Raw genomic sequence first — 16,755 nt, forward strand, 5'->3', positions numbered from 1 at the left:
TACAAAGAGAAAATGCCGCAACAGACTAGATGCTGAACTTGACATGTGTCTTCAACTCTCTATCAAGTTTGACATTAGCCATTTGGTCAAAAATGAAAAACAGCTTCATATCTCCCATTAAATGGAAACAACTTTATCAGTTTACAGCGAAATCAAAACAGTGATATCCTGTGTATTCTATCATTGTGTGTTGTCTTATATATTATTGTAGAAGTCAGTAGTGTATAATTAATATACCCACTTTTGTATGATTTTCATTAAACGATTGTAATTAAAGTACGAACATGAAACCAGGTTTTGCATGTTTTATGGATCCATAAAATATTTAGTACGGCAAAAGATTTACGCCACCGATAAAGTCTGAGAACCACTGGGCTAATCTATGACGGGGATAATGATGACTTCATAAATAAGTGCTATGTTCTGAAGGCGACGAGCAAGGAGGAACTGCTCTTACTTACACTATGTTAATACAATCGTGATCACGTATTCTTTGTTACTCGTACTCAAACTGCAGCAATATGGCCTTTAAAGTATTGCTTTTGCGTATTTGACAACTCACAGACACTTGACTGTGTACAACTGACAAAGCAATAGCTGTATTTGTTCTTATGATAGTGATATTAAACATGTTGATGAAGATTATGTCTAGTCTTGGTTCTGATTTCAGATACATACGAATATCATACGAATTGTATAAAAAACCAAAGAGAAAAACATACAAACAAATGGTGAAATACAAGAGGCTTACAGGCAGAAAGCAGTACGTCAGGGATGTATATCGTAACGGGTTCCGTTCAACATGTAAACTGAGAAAGACGTCGAGGAATATACAGAGGGTATGGAAAGTATACAGTTTAATGGAGTGGAAATTACAATAAAATCTGCTGACGACATAACTGTCACAGCAAAGAACGAGAAAAGCTGCAAAATACATTAGCATGAGTGAACAAGTTCTTGAAATATAAATATAACATGAAAATTAATGCAAAGAAGACAGAAATTATGGTATACATACAATTACTGCACGCTTCGAACGGATACTTCTTTTGCTTTAGCTTCTCTGTCACAACAGATCGTTCCGTTGGAACAGTATCGCGTTAAGTACAGATTTTTAGCATTCATGCGTGCAGGTAACGGCGAGAGAGATTTGTAAGTGGTACCGAGATTTTTGGCTAACTTATCCATGTGCTGGGGCCACATTAGTTTGTTATAAATCTGTATGCCTAAGAATATCACACAAGAAGTTTTATTTAGTATTTGCCCATTCATCTCTTCTTCTGGTACCTTTTAAGTAAGGCCTGTCCTCACGATCGCTGTATGTATATAGGGGTTGTAGTATATTCCTTAAGTTACCAATTAAAGCAGGTTCTTGGAACTTTGTATGCAGACTTTCGTGGGATAGTTTACGTCCATCTTCAAAAGTCTCCCAGTTCAGTTTCTTCAACATCGCTGTGACACTCTCTCACTGGTCAAACAAACCTGTGACAATTCGTGCTGCCCTTTTCCGTATACTTTCATATAATCACTGTTCTATTCGGTGCGGGTCACACACACTTCAGCAATATCCTAGAATGGGTCCCAAGAGTGGTTCATAAACAGTCTCTTGTGTAGACTGCATTTCCCAAGTATTCTGTCAATAAACGGAGGGTCTACCAGGCCCACGAATAAGCCTGTGTGATCATTCCCTGTCCCGTCCCTACAAAGTGCTACACACAGGTATTTGTATGAATTGGCCGATTCCATCTGTGACTCGTTTGTATTATAATCACAGGATGCTAAGTTCTCTTTTTGTGAAGTGCACAGTTTTATGTTTCCGAACATTTAAAGCAAGTTGTCAATCCTTACACCATTTTGAAATCTCATGAAGTTCTGACTATTTATGCAGTTTCTTTCAGAAAGTACTTCATTACAGGTAACTTCATCATGGGCATACAGTCTGAGGTTACTATTAATATTGGCCGCAAGGTCGTTAATATACAACACGAACAGCAAGGGCCCCAACACACTTCCCTGGGGCACACTCGGAGTTACTTCTACATCTGACGCCGACTCTTCATCCATAATAGCCTGATGCGTCCTCCCTACCAAAAAATGCTCAATCCAGTCACAGATTTCGCTTGATAGACCCTATAATCGTGCTTTTGACACTAAGCGTAGATGTGGTGCAATGTCAGATGTTTTTTTCGGAAAGCAGGAAATTCAGCTTCTACCCTGCTGCCTTGATACAAAACTTTCAGTATGTCATATGAGAAAACTGTGAGTATGTTTCGCTCCGATGTTTTCGAAACCCATGGTGGTTGTCACGGAGGAGGTCATTCTTATCGACATACTTCATTACATTCGAGCGCAGAATATGTTCTAATATTCTGTTATAAATCAATGTCAAGGATACTGTACGGTTGTTTTGTGGATCACTTCTACAACCCTTCTTGAAAATGGGTGTGACATGAGCTCTGTTCCAGCTACTGTGAACTGCTTTTTGTTCGAGGGACCTACGATAGACCGTAGTTAGAAGAGGGGCTAACTCAACCGCAAATTCAGTATAGAATCTCTGTTGGAGCACGTCTCATTAGTATGGAGGGCTTCTGTTCGGTTTTTCAGAGAGGCAAACGGGAAGCTGCGGTACACAAAATGGAAATGAGTCATAGTCACCATGGTCCTTATGGCGGTGTGTGCAGTACTGCAGTATGAAATAATATTAATATGCGTATACTGCACACGGTGATTAGTGCTGAGAAATCAGTGGCCAGTGTGGCACTAGCTTTTTACGTTCTGAAATAATTGATCTGGAAGAATGTAAACAGTACTATGCACTGAATGAGGTTGCGCTGTTTTAAACAGGCTGGCCTGATTTAGGGAGAGGAGGATGGAGGCCTGTAATCCCATCTGTCCATATCGTGTTAGTTTTCCAAAGTTCCTCTAAGTTACTGCAGGCAAATGCCGGTATTGTTCTTACTATAACCCCTCGGCCACTGTCTGCCCCATCCTTGTAAATGCCTGCATATATGAATTACCGGCATATTTTTTTTCTAAACTGTGATGTCATGACATGTCCAATAATCTTGTAAAAGTAATCCACGGGTCAACGAAACTGCTTCTTCTTATTCTACTAACACTAAACGAAATCCCCTTCAGCTGCCACGGATTTGAGTTCCTCGTGATTTAGCAACTCCGGGAATCGCCGGATGTCACTATCATTTTCCGATACTTCTTAACGCGTGTAAGATTTCAGAAGAGACATTAATCTTCTTCCTTTGGGCTGTGTGTACTTCTGCTTAGCAGCTGCTCTTATTAAAACAGAGATTATCGAATCCTCACGATTGTTATGAGCGCTCCCGCCAGGCAGAACATTCTGCCTGCATTTCCCGTCGTTTTTTGTTAATTTTGATTACTGATTGCAGGTACCTCATTATATGACAGTCTGAAACCTCCTGCAATAAGTAAATCACGTTCCCTTACACAAACTTCGATTTGGAAACAGTTGCGCCTGATTAAGTGGAAACGCGTATGACACTTGTGCTCTCACAGTATGCTAGCAGCTCACCACGTTTACCAACATCAAGAAACAATACTTTCTGCCAATAAACAACAGCAAATGTTGTTCTTTGGTACATCTTACATTAGAAACAATAAATTGCAGTTAATAATAATTTAGATCTAACTTGGTTTCATTTGAATTTGATATTAAATTATAACTTTTCCAAGATAGAAAATAAACTGAGCCATCCGCCCATTTATAAAAGCAAGACACTGCAACCTATTCAGTATTTGACACAGAGCTACAAACGACGTAAAAAACTGTCTATAATCACACTTTTTGATATTAAATACAAAACACGCGGAATACACATCACGAATACACATTTGATGTGGAATTTGCATTAGGCATGACAGAAGTTGATAAAAGCTAATGGAGATGAGTCACTGTGACGAAAATTACAGATGATAGAAAGAAACGAAGAGAGAAAATGAATTCTTTTGTTCTAAGTAAAGTCTGTAAGATATACAGGAGTGACATCCTTAAGACTAATTAAAAACTCTAGTTTCACGTAGTACATCGCCCTAGCGATATTGTTGCCATTCGTCACCCGACTTCTGGCGGTGTCGAGATTAGAAGCCAGGATTTTTTTTTATACCGATTAGTTACTGCCGTACATACTGAGCAGAAAATATTGGAAATGCAAACTGGGTCTACTTTACCAATACTGTAAGGTGCGGGATCACTCTCATACTTCGTCATGTAGGTGAGTCTACTGATGCCGCGTCCAAAGACAACAAATGAAATGGAAATAACATGTAGGGAAGTTGTAATTTCAAGATTCAAATGGATTGTGTTGTCATTGCATGAATACGCAGATTACACTGATGCAAGATATAACGCATCAGAAAAATAGGGAAAAGAGCTGTATATTCAAGTCTTAATGTTAAGACTGTATACAGAAAAGGAAAACAAATCTCTTATAGCACGAAGAGAGGGCGGAATGTAAGGTGGGCAATGGAAAACTACGTACTAGAAAAAAAACTCGTTGCAAACAGAAAGAATGGATTCGGTCTACAGCTAACATTTAAATATTATTAAAAGGAGTTCGCTTAATATAAGTCTCGTTTACGAAAGAAAGAAATTTATAATTTCTAGAAAAATCGTTTTCGCCAAGAAACTTTTAGCCTCCAGGCAAACGCTTATTTTTGCGTTCAGATAATTGGGCCTGCCAATAGAATTCTGTACAGACACGTGAATCTACACGGAACACATTCTTCTATATTCAAAGAGCAAAGTTATACTTCATTGCTTCTCAGAGAAGATAGAATAGAATATTTGAAAGCAGACAACAAAAATATTTATAGCTCTAGATAAGCGCACTTCTTCCACACGAATAACAACTGTTTATTCATCGTGAAGGCACAATAGTTTTGTGCCTTGAGGATATATCTCGATAGGATATTTCAGTTTTGTGACAGACATATTTTATCTCGTGTCGGATCTGTCCCCTATAATATTTTTCAATTAATTCGTTAAAACGTCACAAGCTGTTTGAAAATAAACTATATCATGCCACTACAATTTCTTATCCGTGATTCTCAAGTTTTATCAAGACATCAGTTCGTTGTCTGTGCTCAATAAAACAGTGCGATTACATTAATTTTCACAAAGCTCTTTAGTGCACTACGGACTATAATTACCACGTGTATACGTGCAGCTACACAACGTCTCATGTTTTTAAATCGAGCGACCAGCTACCAACGTGAAAAGCGGTGCAATTTATATGCAACTGTTGAATGAACAGCAACTTTAGAACTAATCTAATGGAAACTTACCACTATTAGCTGGACGATTGCATTGGCCATTAATGGAGCCATTTGTATTGAACAGCGAATTCACATTGAAATTCAGAAGCCACGACAAATCACCGTCTGTATCGCCAGGCTGAGGACTTCTGTCGGCGGTAGCAGCCGGCGCTGCGCTTCCTGAATCAGTTGAGCTATTGGCATCTGTTTCGATGATTTCTTCTTCTTTCTCAACCTGACTAGTTTCAGAAATTGTTACTACATTATCACTATCTATCCAGAAACAATTTTTGTCCGCTTGCAAATATTGCAAATCTATCTCTTGCATATCAGATGCAATTGATACTGTATTGCCGGCTTCCCATGTTCCATCGATCACGATTAAATCTAAACGAGTTTTTTGATCATTATTTTTGGCGACGCCTCTACAGTCGAAAGATAATGCAGTGCGTTTTGCTCCGATGTTTGGCATGTCATTCACCGTCAGAACGTGAATGTCTTCTATAAGTTTTCTTTTACTTCTCCAACCTAAATGCTCAACCATGGTGTAATAATTGCTCCGCTTATATCAGAAAACGCAGTACAAACAAATATATCCTTTTGATTCATTCACTGAATCAGCTAAAAGCATATCTATAATGTTTATGTGAAACATATGAAGCGGTTGCATTCAGTAACTTTGTTTTCTTTCTTTAAATATGAGTAATCTATTAGCAGCACATATTCAAATTCTTTTCACAAACGCACTCACAATATACGATGTCCATGTATGTGTAGCAAATTTTTCAACTTATCAAAGTATATGAGAAGCCCAGAAATGACCGTCGCGTACCCCGATTCAATTTTCGACCACCTCCGCGCGTGTCTGTGCCTTGCACTAACTTGAAAATGCAGCAGATGACGTTTTCTACGCAACACAGCTTGGGTCACGTGACGTGACGTCACACGGAGTAATTTAGTTTCGAGGCCTTCCAGGAGTGCAGAGAGATTAAACGACAAAAGATTTGCAAATTCATTGATGTGGTGGTTTGGTCAGTAGAGTGGATTAGTTTGGGTCGGTGCTTCCGAAGATAATTAGTTCACTTTACTTGGTGAATCTGTAATTCATGAACGGCGAAAATGGATGTTGACAGCGATATAGATCAAACGCTCCTGCAGCAATTCAGCTGTATGGGAACAACAGATCGCGATGAATTAGTTAAACAGCTACAGTCGTTGATAGGAAATTTGAATGAAACAGCAGCAGTTTTCTTTTTGGAAATGAATAATTGGTATGTGTTTCCTCGGACGACATACTAGCTGTCAGAGGATTCTAAATGCATTACTATAAATTTCAATCTTACAATAATAAATACTGAAAAAAAGACCTCTTTCCTTGTGATTTACCCTTGGGAGCAATATTTGTGCCTCCTTTCCATACAAATAGTAGAATTTTTTCTACTTATACAATTGTTTTGGGGTTATGTAGCCCATATTTACAAATGGTTCCTATAGCCCGTTATTGCCATTTTATTACGTCATTAGTAAAGTTTTCTGGCTATTTGTGAGGCAAAAAAATAATTGTATTAAAGGAAAGGCAAAGCATGTTAGAATGACGCGTTTGCTTTCGGCCTTCAGTGCATGGATGACGCGTAGGTACCTTGTTTACAAACAGTATCTTAGTGATGTTTTCTGCGGGTAGAAATTATATCTCGGTAATTTAAGAACAATTATGACTTATTACTATTAACACATTCTCGTCCAAATAACGAAAGCTAATGTTGAAAACGGGTATGCACCAGTGTACTGTATCTGTCAGACACCGTGCATTATGTGTAAAATAATGACCTACATATATCTCCAGAAAAAATTCATTATTCATCAGAACAGTGCCCAAATTGACATTCAGTGTATCTTTGTTGGAATGTCACAGTTAAATATAAAATGTTGCATAATAAATGTTTTGAGGGAACATTGTCCATAACTAAAACTTTTGTGTGTCAGGAATCTCCAGGAAGCAGTTTGCTCGTACTTCGATTTTGAGTCACCATACAAGCTTCCGTCAATGTCCCTAGTACGGGATGTGACAGTTGGAGAAGGGGAAAGTATACCACCGTTGACGAAGTAAGTATAGTTTGTGTTATTCTCCCACTAAATTACACATGTTGCTGTCGAAATAACTAGCATTGCTGTTCTAGGTTCACAAAATCGTGGAGGGTTCAGAACACTGGTACTGAGATGTGGCCAGATGGATGTTCACTTCGGTTCAGTGGTGGTGACAGGCTCTGTGCTCCGGAAAGGCTTGCAGTAGCACCAATTGCACCAGGATGTACACTTGATATATCTCTTGAAATGGTTAGTCCTGAACAAACAGGGATGTATGAGAGCAAGTGGCGAATGGTTACACCAGCAGGTTGCTACTTTGGAGGTATGTAGTTGACATTTAAGATGTAATATCTTGCAACTGTAATGTATTAGGTTTCATACTATCTCAGTTCCTTGTGCATCAGCATTTGGTAAACATTCAGAATCAAAATGAATAATTGCGTTGACTGCTTGGAAGCTAATTTTCCTCAACTTGGCCAGTTATGTGACAGCTATTTATAAAGTAAATTTATTGAATTGGATTGAAATTTATTCAGTTTCAGATGTGAAATGTACCTTGTTTAATCAAATTCTTCCAGCCTTATGCATGATCTACATAGTCAAGAGGACTATTGTTGATGTCTAGCAGATTATGAGAAAACAAAAGGCATCATACATCATTATGTCAGTAGTATATTTTGAGAAATATTCCCTTCTAGTGAAAAAACAAACAACTTTACTAAATCTTATTATGGGGATAATCCTTTAATAGGGATATAGTTGTGATATAAGCTCTAATAATTTAACTGTTAAATAGAATACTGAGGAAGGAAAAATGATTGAGTTAGGCCCTAGTGACTTCATTCCAGAGCAGTCGTGGCATTCAGATTGGTGTCTGATAGTTGTGAATTAGATTTTCTGAAATCTATTCTAGGTGTTGTACAATGTCAGTTTAGTTGAGAAAATATGTGTTAACAGGTTGACTGTTACAAGGCTGCCAGTGGTAACTACATTAGTTCACTCCTGATGTCCTGTGCCCGCCGGTGGCCATATGCTTGACTTTGTTTGGTGCAGTGTATGTTTGGATAATGTGTAAAGTTGCAAAAACAAAATTCAAAACATTGAACAAGATATTGTACATGATTTCCTGAACATCGATATTATTTCAATCGAAAAATACCAATCAATGTGCAGTACTGCACTATATACTGTATGAATTGTATTGAAGCATGTGGCCTATGTTGGAACATGGTATCAGGTGTCAACATCTGTTGTGTTAGCCAGCAACCTTGCAGCAGTCAACGTATTAATGGAGAATGACACTTAAAGGCAAAGGTAGTATGCAAGGAACATGGTCAAATTTGATGATAAAGGCTATCATTGCGTGTTGAAAGGAAGGCTTTTACTTAGCATAGAAGCATTTTATTTTATGTTTTTTGGAGCATTATTCCATCAGAATTTCATTTCAGATCTACACAAAAAGTGTGAAAAACAAATTGCTGGTTACATTGCGTGTATTCTAACAAAAACAGGGCAATCTTCATGGAAATGTTTAGAGATTCACTTTAAAATCTCATGGTCTGAAATAATGTCCTTTGTTGTGCAAGTTGGAACGTATGGTATACTCTGTGTCAAAGTCTGTTGATAATTTTTATAATTTTTGTACTTATGTTGTGTACATTTTGGTTTGATTTTAATTGGTTTATTGAAAGTGCTTATGCATAATGAGGTTAGAGCTTTTGTTCATAATGTGAGGACAAATCAATAAAGAATGAGAATGACTTTTCTTTTTTCTTATACAGCATACGTGCAATGGTGAGACAGTGTTTTGTGAGGAGGATGAGTCTTTCGAGTTGGCAATATAAAAATGAGAAAAAATTGAATTTGTGTGCACCTGACAACAGTTCCAGAGCAAAACGTGACAGGTAAACAGTTGCCTCTGAATAATGACATCGGTTCTCAATATGCAGTATGCAACTTTTGAAATTTTGCTTCCATCTGCAGAAATCAACATGGAAGCTTGTAAAATGTTGCAAGAGCACATGGTGGAGATGTTCCTCCCCCCAACCAACTACATTTCAGTGGCGCAGGAAGCCCATTAAACTCCAAACGGAGCATCGAGGTGATTTTACTACCAGGTCATGTGATCAGCATGGCTGCCATAATTGTAAGCAAAAATTGCTGGATAATAATGAGTACATCAGCAGAAAGTTGAACATTTATGATAGTAATGCATTCACTATTCTCTATCACTACTTGCACGTGAAGGGCGTATGCACACAAAACTGGTATCATTTGCCCAAGTTGAAAAGAGGCGAATATTGTGGTTGTCAGGAGTTTTAAAGATGTCTTGAGTACGGAGAAACCTAATTCAATTTATCAGTACTGATGATGAAAGCTGGTTTCAACTTTGTGACGTCAAAAGTGTGAATACATGCACAGTTCAGTAATCAGTAGGTTGCCTTGTATGAAAGAAGGATGAGGTCATTCACACGGTGGTAAAGGTAGTAGGGTAATTGTCATTTCTTGTTGTAATTACCATATAGTGATTTATCTTAAAGAAGCCACCTTGTCTCCAACTCCTATGTAACAGCTGGCATAGACAGTGATATAGCAGTGATGTACATTGTCACAGGGCCAGTTTTTGACTAGAAGGAACACTGGTTGAAAGACTGAACTGGTTAGCAGGAGGGTTGGGGGTTGAAAATCTTGTATGGCCACCCATGTTTAGGCTACAAATGCTGTTTCACTAAATTACTTTTGGCAAATTTTGGGATGGTTCTTTTGAATAGGCCGCAAGGAAGTGCTATTCTCGTCCATTCTTGTCTCAATTCAGACCTTTGCTGTGTCTTATGGCCTCAACATTAACGGAACATGAAACTTAAATCTTCTGTACTTGCACCCTCCGGTGCTGAGCAGAGCTTTTAGTTCCACTTTGCCTGAAATCATAAATAAATGGAGAGGTATAGTGAATTGTCACAAGGTATTATGAAGAACACAGAATTAACTCTGAATTGAAGGTGGTGTCAAGAGATGGCTGCCTGGCTTCCTTAACATCTGTCCATATTAGCAGATGTTTTGGGACGCACAGATTTTATTTAAGGTGAGTGCTTTGAAGAAGAGCATGGCAGTATGCACTCTTGTCTAAAGTAATTACAAAGTAAGAAAAACAAAGAAAAGCTTTTGCATTCTCATTCTTTATTGACTCCTCCTAGTATAGTGGTACTGGAATTGAAGTGTACTGGGATGCTAAGAAGCTACATGTATTTTCACAGTGGGTCATTTTTGGTGGAGCACATGCACAAAAATGTGTTGTAAAGAGGGGCATAGTAAAGAAAGTTGCAACATTTTTCATATGAAACACTTGCATTCTTTGAAATCAATGATACTGTTCAGTTATCAATAATGTAGACAAATGGATTAATTAAGTTTCCTCTCCAGAGTAATTATGTAATGTTTCTTTAATTAACCCTTACTTCATCATGCACTTACACACACTGAAGGCAGTTTTCTTTTCGCTTTTTTTTCCCTTCTTCTTTTCTGCTTTTTGTTTCAAACATCTCATTCTTTGGTTTTTATTGTGTCTTACTAGCTATTTGGCATTTTACTTACTGACATTTTAGTTTAGGCTTAAGCTTTGTATCCTTAGCATTGTGAATCATTCTTTGTAGTTTTTGGCGATGGTAAGGTGATGTACCGTACATTCCACTCAAGCTCATACAGGCTTACACCATTTTTCTCCTCCCAAGTCCGGTGTGTAGATTTGAAAAAATTGTTGCCATATAAGTTTGAGACCACATCAGTTTCTTTTTTTTTGTTTTGACATAAGCTCTATTACATACCAATTTTTGATAAAAATGTCTATTTTCTCAACAGAAATAGAGTATTATGACACACAGGTGTAGAGAAAAATTTGAGTGTGTTATTGTAAATGATGAACAGCTGATTTATGATATTCGTGTTGGGTATACAGCTCGATCGTGTAACTATCAACATGAGTTTGTGATCCGGCTATGGATCCAACAAGAATATAATCAGTTAATATGGAGGAAAGTTTATGTAGTCACACAAGCAATTGCTTACTCAGCTCTCATTAAATTTTCATTCAACTGTATTAATTGTATTGACTAAGCAAGATTGCTCAATAGTAGTGCATGGGACTTTAAACTGTGGACTGGGTTTCAGTTCCTTTTCTGGCCATCCAGACTTAGATTTTCTGTGATTTCCTCAAAAAGCTTAACTCAAATTCCAGGACTGTTAAAATTAAATGGATGTGGCCAACTTCCCTCCCCATCCATGTCTGTTCTGAGAGTTAAGTCTCTAATGACTATTTTGTAGATTATACATTAAATCCTAAACTTTTTTGCTAAAAATATCATTATATTGAAATACTGTGAGTATAATGCTCCTTACACATAAAACTGGTTTCATAGTCACAACTTTCAAGGCTTTGACTTCATATTGGTCCTAAGATAATGCTTTGAATAAATGAAAAATGTCTAGTTGCACTTGGAATTCCACATGTGAATTGTAGTTCCAACCACAACCAGCAGTGAAAAATGGTTCTTGGGACAGATAACGGCAAGAGTGTATCGCTTTTCATTATGTCATGTTTGTGCTCTAAGAACTGACTTACATTTTGATAACTGTTTTTGGTGTTAACAGTTAATTTAGCTCTGAAGGTATTAGTAATCACTGGGTATTTCTACTCTGTGAATGAATAACAATGATATTTATTCCTGGAGGGAACAGTACAAAACCGCATTTGGGTGCTGTGTGGTAGTGTGTACTTTCTCTATTAAAAGAGCGAGAGTTCAAAATCTGTGTGAATACTCTTTGCTGTTACATATTTCTATGCTCCAAACATCAGTCTGCTATAAGTGAGTGGTTGCCTTTTCCTTATTTTACATACTCTCTAAATGAATTATATGTGGTTGTAGCAGTAGTAATAACCAGTCATCACACTATAATTTTAAAAATTTTAAAACTGTGTGTTATTTCTGTAGCTGTTCTGAAGTGTTTACTTGATCTGAGGCTAGAATCATTAGTATCAATTTGCTAGAACCTAAAATTAGTTCTTTCAAAACAAAGAAAAGTAGATTAAAAAGTTAGAATAGTTTATTTTGTGCTCCTCTCCATTGTTTGAATTTTTTCTCTACTTTTTTTCTTTAGATGGGGTAGTTGGTACTTATTATTTTGCTTTTCCTATTTCCCAAATAGGTCATCCATTTCTTAATGATAGTGTAGCTTTATGTTTCATAGCAATATGCATACATGAAATTTGTTATTTTGTTGTGAAAAGGAAAGTTGCAAGTCACCTTATACTGGAGATGCTGAGTCGCAGATAAGCACAACAAACAGACTATCACAAATTAGCTTTTGGACAGTATGGCCTTCATCAAAAATAGACCCCACACACACACACACACACACACACACACACACACACACACACACACACACAGACTGCAGTGTCTGTCAACTGAAGTGTGGCTGAAGTGTGCCAGAGACTGCAGTCGTGTGTGTGTGTGTGTGTGTGTGTGTGTGTGTGTGTGTGTGTGTGTGTGTGTGTGTGGTGTCTATTTTTGACGAAGGCCATACTGTCCAAAACCTAATTTGTGACAGTCTGTTTGTTGCGCCTACCTGCGACGCAGCATCTCTGCTATATGGCGAGTGGCAGCTTTCCTTTTCATAATATTGTTAGATTTCATTCTGGATTTTCCATTGTTATTTTGTTGACTATGCATATGCCAAACTAATGGATTGAGGTGGAGCATTGGGTGTCACCTAGTTGTTGAATTCTCTCTCTCTCTCTCTCTCTCTCTCTCTCTCTCTCTCTCTCTTTTCTCCTCTCTCGTCCAAGGTGGTACAGAAAATCTTACCGTTGAGTGATTCAGATAAATGAAGTGATTTATGAGGCTGAATGTCGTGTAAATATGTAACAAATTGGTATTGGTATGATGTGTTTACCATGAATACCAGCAGTGGAGGGAAAGGAGCTTGTCACATGGGAAAGATGGTACCAGAGAAACTGTAGATACTATTCTTTGTTGCTGGGTTTAACACTGGATGACATTCGGGCAAGGAAAAATGTGAATCTGCTCTAAGAAAATGATTTTACTTCTGCTGCACCATGAGCTGATATTTTCAAATATCACAATATTTTACAATTACATACATTGTTCTGTCTCAGAAAAGATTCTAATGTTGCACCTTTCACTTGAGTTAATTTCATTAGCCCTTAAAACAGCTTTTGTGTTCTGTGGTTTAATATTTAAGCCTGATCATTAATGTTAACACACATGTATACATATACTGTAAACTAACTTGTTCTACAGTACCTTGATAAAGGTATGATCTATGTAACATGTAACTAATATGGTACCACTGGCAGAAGCTACATTGTGCAACCATTCCATGAGGAATGTTTCAAAAGCATGAGGCGAAGTGTGATATCACAACAATGAAACACTGGATTCGTATGGGGGAGGATGGTGGTTGAAATACCTGTCATGCCATTCTGATTTTGGTTTTCTGTGCTTACCCTAAATCACTTCAGGCTAATGCCACGATAGTTCCTTTTAAAAGTTATTTGCTTCTTCATTGCACCATTTCCAATGACTTTGTTGTTCACGGGAGGTAACCTCGATCTTCCTTTCTTTCAAAAGCATGGAGTACACAGTTCTGTTATATAGTGCATTATGCTGTTATTGGGAACCATGGGCAGTTAAATCTTCATAAGCTTCTTTGCCTAGGTGCACACAAAATCCTGACTAGTTACTCTAAGCATGTCTGCAGTCCTCCTCTTCATTGGATGCTGTGAAACCGTGACTGTGTGTGTCACAATCCTTGGAAAGATTTCATTTTAATCACAATTCTTGGAAAGAATTCATTTTAAGTGAACCATCTGAAGCACAGTATAACACCTGCTCATTAGAAACAAAATAAGTATTGTGACCCAGTGAATTGTGTTCAGTCTCAGCCTTTAACACTGGTTCAGCACCTGCCCTCTCATGTAGTTTCTTCTCTGTTGATATGCACCATAAAGTAAACCGTAGCCCACATATCACCACCACCACCACCACACACCACAGAGGATTTTTTTTAGAATACTTTCTAGTCCTCATCTTTCCTGCACCTGTTCATGCAACCTATGTGCTGCTCAATGTGGTATAATATATCTGACAAACCATTGCAACTTACAATGACAGGAACTAAGTACAAAAGATGGGGGGATCACCTGTTGGTGGATGTGATAGCCATAACCTGTAAGATGTACAGGCTTACTAGAATTACAAATTTCTACAAAATTAAAGTGGTTTCCCACAGTCTCCTCAAAAGATCCAACACATGATGCAAATCTCATGCTGCCCAGCCTGTGCATTGCAGCCTGGCTTGTGTGGTACACAGAACAGTGCATGTGGCTCACCAGAGTGAACAGCTGGATGGATTCCACCTAACCAGCCTTGGCATACCTTGCTGGCTTGCCTCCTCCCCAACCTGACGGGCTACTTACTTGCGAGGCCAGCCATTGGCTCTGCTGCATATTACAATCAATATCGGTCTTCAGAACTCTGTATTTATTCATCATTGTTGTTACTTCTATTAATGTCAGAAATGAAAATAATCAATTTTTGAAAATATAACGTAACTGGACAGATAAAAGAATTTTCTCACCAAGGAAACACACATGTAATTGATATTACATATCATGGCTTTCAGAGACAGTAGCTCCATCTTCTGGCAAAAGGGTTTGAAGGGGAAGGAAGGGGGGTGAAGGAAAAGGATTGGTGAGGTTGAGGAAAAGGGGAGACTTTGGAAAAGCCACCCAGAACCCCGGTTCAGGAACTTACCAGACCCAGTGTTCTGTGTGACTTTTCCATACTCTACATGTCCGAATACAATGAAAACATTGTGACATTGTATTAGGGTAAGTTTTCCAATAGATCTGACGACTGTCACCACTGACTGAAACTGGTAGTCTAAGGTACTAGCAATTTTGTGATCATGTTGTTGTTGTTGTAGTTGTTGTTGTAGATGTTGTTGTGGTCTTCAGTCCTGAGACTGGTTTGATGCAGCTCTCCATGCTACTCTATCCTATGCAAGCTTCTTCATCTCCCAGTACCTACTGCAACCTACATCCTTCTGAATCTGCTTAGTGTATTCATCTCTTGGTCTCCCTCTACGATTTTTACCCTCCACACTGGCCTCCAATACTAAATTGGTGATTCCTTGATGCCTCAGAACATGTCCTACCAACCGATCCCTTCTTCTAGTCAAGTTGTGCCACAAACTTCTCTTCTCCCCAATCCAATTCAATACCTCCTCATTAGTTATGTGATCTACCCATCTAATCTTCAGCATTCTTCTGTAGCACCACATTTCAAAAGCTTCTTTTCTCTTCTTGTCCAAACTATTTATCATCCACGTTTCACTTCCATACATGGCCACACTCCATACAAATACTTTCAGAAACAACTTCCTGACATTTAAATCTACACTCGATGTTAACAAATTTCTCTTCTTCAGAAACGCTTTCCTTGCCATTGCCAGTCTACATTTTATATCCTCTCTACTTTGACCATCATCAGTTATTTTGCTCCCCAAATAGCAAAACTCATTTATTACTTTAAGTGTCTCATTTCCTAATTATAATTCCCTCAGCATCACCCGGCTTAATTCAACTACATTCCATTATTCTCATTTTGCTTTTGTTGATGTCCATCTTACACTCCTGGAAATTGAAATAACACCGTGAATTCATTGTCCCAGGAAGGGGAAACTTTATTGACGCATTCCTGGGGTCAGATACATCACATGATCACACTGACAGAACCACAAGCACATAGACACAGACAGCAGAGCATGCACAATGTCGGCACTAGTACAGTGTATATCCACCTTTCGCAGCAATGCAGGCTGCTATTCTCCCATGGAGACGATCGTAGAGATGCTGGATGTAGTCCTGTGGAACGGCTTGCCATGCCATTTCCACCTGGCGCCTCAGTTGGACCAGCGTTCGTGCTGGACGTGCAGACCGCGTGACACGACGCTTCATCCAGTCCCAAACATGCTCAATGGGGGACGGATCCGGAGATCTTGCTGGCCAGGGTAGTTGACTTACACCTTCTAGAGCACGTTGGGTGGCACGGGATACATGCGGACGTGCATTGTCCTGTTGGAACATAAAGTTCCCTTGCCGGTCTAGGAATGGTAGAACGATGGGTTCGATGACGGTTTGGATGTACCGTGCACTATTCAGTGTCCCCTCGACGATCACCAGTGGTGTACGGCCAGTGTAGGAGATCGCTCCCCACACCACGATGCCGGGTGTTGGCCCTGTGTGCCTCGGTCGTATGCAGTCCTGATTGTGGCGCTCACCTGCACGGCGCCAAACACGCA

At 38.7% G+C, this 16,755-nt stretch overlaps 2 protein-coding genes across 2 annotated transcripts in view; one reads left to right on the forward strand and one right to left on the reverse strand.

Annotated features, from left to right (window-relative positions):
- Window positions 1-6,094, reverse strand: part of LOC124805298 (forkhead box protein K1-like) — a 255,255-nt gene extending 249,161 nt beyond the window's left edge. The window contains exon 1 of the mRNA XM_047265812.1: window positions 5,320-6,094. Coding sequence (XP_047121768.1) covers window positions 5,320-5,833 — 514 coding nt within the window. The 5' untranslated portion in view covers window positions 5,834-6,094. The remainder of the gene's footprint in view (window positions 1-5,319) is intronic.
- A 145-nt stretch (window positions 6,095-6,239) lies between these two features.
- The window catches only part of LOC124804693 (protein ILRUN), a 41,771-nt gene continuing 31,255 nt past the window's right edge, over window positions 6,240-16,755 (forward strand). Inside the window, exons 1-3 of the mRNA XM_047264945.1 lie at window positions 6,240-6,560; window positions 7,273-7,392; window positions 7,467-7,696. Of these exons, the coding sequence (XP_047120901.1) occupies window positions 6,409-6,560; window positions 7,273-7,392; window positions 7,467-7,696 (502 nt within the window). The 5' untranslated portion in view covers window positions 6,240-6,408. The remainder of the gene's footprint in view (window positions 6,561-7,272; window positions 7,393-7,466; window positions 7,697-16,755) is intronic.

Source organism: Schistocerca piceifrons, chromosome 7, assembly GCF_021461385.2.
Source record: "Schistocerca piceifrons isolate TAMUIC-IGC-003096 chromosome 7, iqSchPice1.1, whole genome shotgun sequence".
Classification (NCBI taxonomy): Eukaryota; Metazoa; Arthropoda; class Insecta; order Orthoptera; family Acrididae; genus Schistocerca; species Schistocerca piceifrons.